The 9,243-nt window shown below is 37.0% G+C and overlaps 1 protein-coding gene across 1 annotated transcript; it reads right to left on the reverse strand.

The window, feature by feature from the left end:
• Positions 1-284: 284 nt before the first annotated feature.
• lysmd4 (LysM, putative peptidoglycan-binding, domain containing 4) lies at positions 285-4,318 on the reverse strand. The gene is made up of 3 exons (XM_015017637.1): positions 4,213-4,318; positions 2,474-2,736; positions 285-2,391 (listed from the first exon to the last, which is right to left on the reverse strand). Exons 2-3 carry the CDS (start codon positions 2,720-2,722, stop codon positions 1,891-1,893), a joined length of 750 nt encoding a protein of 249 aa, XP_014873123.1. The 5' UTR covers positions 2,723-2,736; positions 4,213-4,318; the 3' UTR covers positions 285-1,890.
• Positions 4,319-9,243: the final 4,925 nt, after the last annotated feature.

Below are 9,243 nucleotides of genomic sequence, written 5' to 3' on the forward strand. Positions count from 1 at the left end.
TAAGCTACATTACACATACTAATCTAACACCAGCAAATGACATGGAAACTGCTGTAGTAAATATACTTTTAGTACTGTTTGTAATGTAACACACATATTTTTAGTAATAATTAACAGACAGATGATAAAGATTCAAACTGTCAGCTAGCAGAAAGGTTATTGCATATTTCCTTCACATGAAAATAAAGACAAACTGTGGTGTTTGAAGCCATTTCTCATTACAAACAAAAATGGTGAAAGAAAACATTTTTACATTACTATTTCAGAGGAAATTTCGGACACTCCCACTTTCAGTTTCAATTTAATCTGGACCAAGCAGAAAACAATATTACTTTCACACAAGTCACTTTTCCATGTAGATTTTGCTAAAAACATCATGTATTTCAGATATCAATCTAATTTTAACAACATTCTTATATTGTAACACTTCAAAAGGTAAACAAACCAATGAAACTGAGCACCTGTTCATTCTTCATTCAGGCTGTTCAAACTCAACTCACAACAAAGTCGTCAGGCACTTAATGTGACTTTGATCATCAATCAATAAATGATTTAAAAAATATACCCCATTCTGTTTCACATGTAGCAGGAGGTAAGATAAAGATTAAATGGGTTACACATATTGCACACCTAGTTACTGTAAACAATCACACTTAGCACTGTCAGCCTCTGGACAAATAGGTATGAGGTGCATTATGGCAGCAAAATAACAAATACAAACAAATACATTAAAATCTCTTAAATACAGTTTAAACTTGAATGGTTCTAACAGCGTAAGAAGCTCAGGTTTATTGTTCCTGGTGGAAAAGCCTAATGTCTTACTGTAGTGCAATAGATCTAAAACGTTGACCTAATATAGTTCAGATGAGACATGTTCCTGATTGTGAAGCTGTATGGAGGATTTGAAATTCACTTCATGACAGCTACTAATGGATCTGAATCAAGCTTCATGTACTTTGCTGTGAAACAGTTACTTGCCCTCCTAGAGATTTCTGTGTCACAATGTTTTAAGTCATCAAACCAATTTCACGGTCAGAAAAATGAACCATTAGGGAGCACATTCAGTTTCACAGACCATGCCCAAGCCAGATTACTGCCACATCACGTCTGGTTGTAAAGAATTCATCACCAGATGAAACAAAGTTTGTCACGACAGTAGTCGTCAGTCTGGAAAGGGTTTCAGAGCCGTTTCGGTGGTGTAATGGTCTGGGAGCGGCTTCGCTGTTTTAGGATCTGAATGATTTAACATTACTGATGAAATCATGAATTATCTCATCCTGAGGAAGAATTTCTGCCATCAGCTCAGGACAATAAGCTCGAGTGCACTTGGACAATGATTGAGAGCACACCACTAAGTTCACCTCTGAATGTCTAAAACAAATAAAAGAAAAAAATGTACTCTTATAACAGCGATTATTGAAAAACTAACTTACAACGTACTGAATTGTCTGATAGCGACATAACCAGGAGGCATAACCCGTTATAAGGCTTAAGGGGAATTACGTTTTCACATAGAGCCAGGTTGGTTTGGAAAGGTTTTCCCCCAAAGTGTATTAAATCAAATTATATGTGACACCATCTTCAAATATTCTCTTTGTACAGGATGGGTTTCTTTTTTTTCTGACAATAAAATGAGCTTGCAGCGCTGAAAAATGAGAGACAAAAAAAAAAAAAAAACTAAAGTCAAAGAAATCTGTAAGAGGTTAAATATACTTTCACTGCAATAAAGTTTTGATTCAACTGAAATTCACTGCCGGTATTCAGACACAAATTTTCTTAAGCAAAGACTTTTAGCTCCAGTCTTATTTTCATCTTGTATTTATATTTCACCCAAATATAAAAGGATTTTAGATTTTTCTTCACCTGATCTATCCAGGTTCTTAAAGTTGTTTAGCTACGGTGTGTCTGTGTTGTGTTGGAAGAGGAGACGGATGACTGCGAAACAGTTGGTGAGACTACTCCGCTAACCCTAGTTTTGAAGTAAATCAAATAAAATAATGGCAGAACAATCCCTATTAACAGCATGGCTACTAAAGCGTTCCACCACTGGATTCCCCAGTCCGCGCCGTGACTCATCACACGCCGTCTTCCAAAACCGCATCTCCTCCATCTCCCAGCGTTTTCTGAGAAATCTTCTTCATGGTCAGGGGTGGTCTGAATCAGTTTGTCCATGTCGCTGTCTACCTCCATCAGAAAGTCTGTGACATCCCGCACACGTGGCTCAAATGGAGCTCTATCATGAGTGGAACAAGGTACTTCCTCTTGAGGATCATGTTGTTCTGAGAGTGTTTCTGTCAAAAAGCTGTGCTTCTGAACTGGTATTTTGATAACTTTCAGTGCAAACAAATCTTGTTCTTGCATAAGGTTGTTAACCCGTTTTAAGTCAGCAACCTGTGGAGATAAATATGACCTGTTGAAACCCTATTTTTTTTTTTAAATAAAGAAAGCTACAAGACTGTGTGTTTTGTTTTACCTTGCAGCCATATTGCAGGGCAAGCTTGTTGAGGCTATCGCCGTCTAAAACCTCTCGCTCCAGCAGCTGGACATTCCTCACATTGTCTCGCTTCATCCGCCTTGTCTCCACAACGCTGAGCTCCTCATCGTCCGAGGACACAGCGGACTCATTTGTCCTCCTCTTGAACATGTACACCTGCCCGTCTGCACTGGCATGAACATCCACAGGGGCCTGGAACGCCTGCGGGCCATGCTCCCCCCTCCACATAACGACACATCAACCTGTGAATAAATAACCCGAATCACTACAGGGCGGTTACTCCAAGATTTCACAGCCTCGTCATTTAAATGATTTCCTTTTAGTGATTCTGTGTAATGTAATAGTTTGGTGCAAGAAAGCATATCTGCTAAATATTGGGCTGGCACAAGTGAGAGATGAGGAAGCAACTTTTAAGCAATATGGCAATTTATTTGTTATTTAGCAACTGCACAACAATGGTTCATCTTGAAATAAAGCAAATTAGATTTATATCAGGTTATTTTCACATCTCTGTGGTCATACTAACCGTCTTACATGCTTCCCAAATAGAGCAGCTCAATCCCTGATGTGAATTATTATAAAAACACCAACAGGGAGGCCTGGAGTTGGTCCTCCAAAATAAAAGTAAATTTTCAGCTAATGTTAATAGCATATTTTCACAAAATATACATAGTACTATACACATTTGCATTTGGAAAATATTACTATAAAAGATACAGCTACAACTAGAGATTTGACAAGTCTTCCAGAGACTAGTAAAACAAAAACAAATCATATAGAAAGTAAGCAAAAGATTCACCATGGTAGTTTTAGTACAATCATGTCATTGATTAGTCTACCTCAAAAACCATTTTGTATATAACCTAAATACCAAAAAATTGTTTCAAATCTCATTTTGGTGCTTAATTAGCTAGTGCAGCATCTAAATTCCATCCAACAGAGTTAATTTATTTATAATTACATCACAAAGTATTTCTATTTTTTTAACTGTTGGACAACATTTTTGTATATTAACCCATAGTTGAAACTATAAAAACTGTATCAATTTTAATTTACACACAGAATCAATATCGATTGGTATTTCAGAGGTTCGTACAATGCTCTGAAATAAAATACTTCATTTGAAATTCCATTCGATTGAACATTTTGCGGACATGCGGTAATTTATGGATTTTATCCACATAGTAGATATTTAGCTTTGTATTTCATTAAACAGCGCCCACACCTTATTCACTTCTATCATAGCACGAAACTCTAATTTAAGACGTCTATTATTGCTTTAAAAGCTCCAGGTAATCATTAAATTCAACCAGCAACCCGTGGACTTTCAAAGTTATTCGTACATGATATATTAAATTTACCCGCAAAAAGATAAGTTAAATTGCAAATTTATAACTACATAAAAGCAGGATTTACTGTGATTTGAATTGCCAATCGCACTTGCTCCTTGGGGCGCTAATACGTGATAAAAAAATAAAGTGACAACAAAAGTCAACTCGATAATAGAGAAATTCCCGGAGCTCAAACCGAGCATTTGAATGCAGCACAAACTTTGGCTAACAACTTTAGCTTTAGCTATTCCTCATCTGTTGGCAAACTTTCTGCCACATCGACCTGTCTATTTCGGCCATAAATACAGCCTAACTATGTAGTTACACCATAAGGAAACGTTCTACTTAACGGTAACTAGTTATTTAAATCCATTTGTACCTCATTACCTTGTGCTTTGGCAACTGTAGCAAATCGCTCCTTCCAGGTTGGCCTTGTTAGCTCTGGACGAGTTGCTACTGTTGCTACTGGTTAGCCCACTTTTTCGTGGGACTGCACCAGATTGTCACGTCGAAGAAATATGCAATGTCGCCACCTCCTGGACTCCAACTGCAAATTACAAGCCATTTCTATATCGAACAAAAAGTCAATTTTTCTGTACATTAAGTATGTGAATAGAATAATCATACTTAACAGAAATAAACAAAATACGATAAAAAATAAAAACGACATATAAGTTTTACTTTTAAGTAAAACCAGCAACCTCATAGTTGTTGAAATAATAATAATAATAATAATAATAATAATAATAATAATAATAATAATAATAACAATAATAATATACTTTTAAAATACTTTCTTGTTCATTTAGGGCCATGTGTTAATATCAAAACTTTGCACACATGACTCAAGTTGTATTCATAAAATACAATCACTATTATGACAATGCAGCTCTCTTTCAGTACACACAAATATTTCAAAACACTACCAGTTAAATGAAAAGTGTATAAAAAGTAGGTATTACCACTTTAATGGTTTTGAATAGGAGTCTTATTCTGTTCATTCTTCTTGTCAAACTCTTATCTCGTTATAAAAACTTTTCTTTACATCTTTTTAGGCAATATATGTTCATCGTGTCCATAAAGTGACACACACTCAGACAGAGAGAATTCCTCAGTGAAGTTAGCTGTCAGCACTGCCATATGTCAACCCAGAAAAAAAAAAAAAACAAAAAAAAAAACTCACACCTCCTGGTGAGAACATATCAACAGTCTTGCAGTATGGCACACAGACAGGTACCAGCTGTCCTACATCACATAATCTAAGGATCTGGTTGTTGACTTAAAAAGGTGGCAAAGATAAAGTACCTCTCTAGATATATTTTAGTGGAGGTGTAGGAGGTCAACAGTTTTAGGTTCCCTTGAAATAACTATCATAGTGAATTTGATCATCTCATATGTCCACCAAATGCTTTGAAACAGATGTATGTCTCGAAGAAGGCACACCAGCTAAGACACACAAACTCCCTTGCCAAATTAACTTCTACAAAACAGTGATTCAAACCGTCCCAACTCAGAACTACTGCAAAAAAGGCCCAACAGTAGGTATAATTAAAACTGCCTGGAGCAGCTTCATATCATGCCCAAGAAATATCAGAGATATTAATGATCTGAGGGGGGACAGAGCCCAGAAGACACAAAATCTTTTTAGTCACAGCTTCTTCTCATTGCTGAGCTGTGCATGCAGAATGACCTACTGCTGAAGCAGATATGTTTGAATTTATTTTCTGCTCTCCACCATAACTATTACAACACTTCATGTCTTTGATTTAACAGTGTATTCACTCATTTATGAGTTGGGCTGAGGGGGTGCTCGAAGCTGACTGTCACAGGATCAGAAACCAGGCTACTGGTGAGTCCTTTCTTGGCCACTAGGTGGGGGTGTTGACCTTTCATATGAGCTACTAGATAGCCAGCATGTTTTAGATTTTTGCTAAAGGCTAATGTTTGTGTCATATCATACATTTATTGTGTCTTTTTCAAGACTTTTTACCACTGAAGACAACATAGAATGTTAGACATAACTCACTAAATTCTTTGTTAGTTTCTTTTAAATGTCTGTCATTGGGCTTTGATGTCCTGAGAGTGAATTTAATGGCTAACACAAGTTTGTATTAGCCTCATATACAAAACTGTGTGAATATTTTCAAATATATTCCCATGTTAACTTTGCCAGAAAAGGGGAGAATTTGAAAACGGCACAGCAGCATTTGCCTACAGATTGTAGAGCGGTATTCTGTGCCCATAGAAGATCAGCAAGCGATTTTTAATTTTAAACAGTAACAAAAAGTTCAGTCTATCTTTGAGCAGATTCTTGTGGAAGTTAGAAAAGTGGAGATTTAAACCTGCCTTGAGCCATCATTTCCAAAGTGACATATTTCAGATCATTGATTTACTAAACAGTTTTGATAAAAACAAAGCATAGTCCACAGAAGTTGGTTCAGCTCTTCTGAAACAACCCATGATTGCAGAGAATCATAGGTCATGTAAGCTAAACATATTCTGTCTTTGACAGTTTTTTTTTTTTTTTTATTAAAATGGCAATGGAAAGATTTAAAGGTTATATGCCATTTTGATAGATTACAGATTACATTTCTGAACATTTGGTCCACATGTGCAGATATTTCCAACTTTACACACCAAATATAGGTAACTAAATCAATTGAAGAAAGATTCTAATGAAAGTACCTAAGCATCATATCAGACCTAGAGACCATACTCCGTTCATCTCACTATCCAGGGACTGACAGTGTGTTAAGTTATGGAGGCTTTGTAATGCGTGCAGTAGGAATTCCTCCTGATAAAACGAGTGCTTGCGGGATCAGTAAGTCCCTTGATCGGAGAGTCTTTCTAACTTCTAATCACTTCAACTGGAGAAATGCTCCCTGGTTTGACTGAAGTGGCACCTGTAATTTCAGTCTCCAGTGTGTCAGCCTGCAGAACATTAAAACACCCATGAAAGTTAAGTCCAAAGTCTTGTGACAAGAGCCTCTGCAGCAATCTCTTTTGAGACATTTGATTACATGGGTGCGCTATTCAGTTCTATGCTGACAAGGAGGACATTGTGAGACTGTATATTCATGCCACTGCAGGTGAATCAGTCATAATTTAAGTTGAGTAATTTATTTAATTGTTTATATCTAGTTATTGGAGCCACAGAGATTTTCGTCACTGTAGAGAAAACATTACATTCATCTGCTTGATGTATGATGACAGACTCATTGTTCAGCTTGCTCAATATTAGTTAAAATTAATACAAATTAAATACTATTGGAGATTTTACACTACCAGTCAAAATGACAGACAACCTCTGGAGAGAATACTACCTAACTTTCTTGCATGAGCTGTAAAATTTGAAATGTGATTACTATTCTGCATTCAGCTCACAAAGATTTTTCTCTTTGCCTTCGATAATCAATATCCTTCATGGAATTTATGTTTGACCGTCTCAGAAAACTAGTTGTCAGTCATTCTTTTTGCAACCCCAAATCTACATTAGAGTGCAACATCTCACCTTGCAATTGCGAACAGTGTGCAAAGTTTTTTTGTTTGTTTGTGATTTGGCAATCTAACAGTAATTGAGTCACACTCCACGAGGTGTGTGCTAATGAAGGTTAATTAGACTGAGACTTTAGTCATAGCTTGAAATGTATTTAAAAACTTAATTTAAACCATTTAGTTGCCCACAGAACATGTCTTTGACATTTATACACCCCTGTGGTCAGTACACATGCATCTTAATGAAAGGAAGCCCAGGATGAACCCATTGTTGTGATTTTATTTGCAGGTTTCTTACAGTGATCAGTACCTCACCACTCTGCTCAGATGGTATTACTTCTGGCAGGTAGTAATACCATCTGGCAGGTAGTAATACCTAAATGGCACCTTTCAAAGGGAGTGAAATATGGTCAGTGCCAGTTCAGGCATGAATGGTGCCCTGGTCAAGTCCTGTTTTTTTTGCTGTCCCCAGATCAATTAAAATGCAGGGAATTATTTCAGGTCTTGGGAGGAGAAGACGGGATAAATCTGCAGTTCCACACAAACCCTGTATCTTTGTCTCCCTGTTAGAGGGCTGTAACTCCACATTGACTGGAGTTACACCTTGGACTGATCAACAGTCAGGGCATCACAACACAAACCATCATGTACACGTATGAATCCTGGCACGGAGCTGACACCTGTCTCCAGGTTTCATTGGGCAAAAGACAGTGCACACCCTGCACAGTTTTGCAATTCAGCAAAGGGTAACACAGAGACATACAGGACTCTTGTAAGAACTTTAGAAAAACAAAGATAGCATGCATGTTATTTAAAGTGTGGGAGGAAGTCAGAGTACACAAGACGAACATGCAAATTCCTTGCATGGATTTTAACTTGCTGTCCATTTTGACCCAATTTAATTTTGCTTTTGTTTGCACCTACCATAAACAGTTGCTTTGTTGTCTTGGCCATCTAAAGAGAGTGCGGCTTTCTCAACTGAGGATGTCTACCTTTTTGGTTTGAATCATTAATATTATAATATCAATCATACATGCACATTATAAAGAAGGTATAGTCTACAGTTTATATTATTTATTTTAATTTTTATACATCCTGGGATCACGTTTCTTGAAATGTGAAATATCAACATCTAACGACATAAGAAGACATTGAAAGGTTTGGACAAACTGTCAAAGAGGCCACACATTGTTTCTTCATGGCAACCACTTTTTAATATAACACACAGCTCACTCTGAATTGAACAGCCTTGATTTGTGACTGATAGAGGGATAAACAGAAAGTGAAACTGTTTAAACATGATATAATACCATCCAAGTATTTGCTAATTTTGACCTATGGCATTCAGTTGACTTTGTCAACAAAGTAACATTGTAAACTAAAAACATCCAATTTTATGTCAGGATGTAAAACCATAGTTTAATTAAAATATAAAGTCAACAATTCCAGATATTGTGCTTGTTTTGCTATTTGACAGTTTAATCAAATGACTAGAACATTGCTTTTGATATTTTTTACTTTGTGAGTATGGCCTCTGCATTGCTTTAGAGTGGAGCTTGCTGCCGAGTTCATTGTCTCATGGCAGAACACTTGATTGTCTCATGAAGTCAACCTTTGCACTCGAAAAAGCTGAATGATGGTAAAGTTAATGTTGCCTCAGAGGGAATCATCATATCATTTACATTGCATTCAGATTCAGGGTGTAGCACCGAGCGATGATCAACAGTGCGGCATGATGCGCCATATTTCAGGGCCACTGAGCAGCTTGTCCAGCTCATGGAGAGAGAAATAAGAGAGAGAGAGAGAGAGAGAGGGAAAAAGAGAGAGAGAGGGAGAGGGGGCCGGAGGACAAGGGTGGGGAGTGAGTTTTAGCAGATAAAGAAGGAAATCATGTTGTCTGCAGAGCACCAGAAAGGGTTTGGT

Source organism: Poecilia latipinna, unplaced genomic scaffold (genome assembly GCF_001443285.1).
Source record: "Poecilia latipinna isolate Pla-1442-1.1 unplaced genomic scaffold, P_latipinna-1.0 Scaffold2169, whole genome shotgun sequence".
Classification (NCBI taxonomy): Eukaryota; Metazoa; Chordata; class Actinopteri; order Cyprinodontiformes; family Poeciliidae; genus Poecilia; species Poecilia latipinna.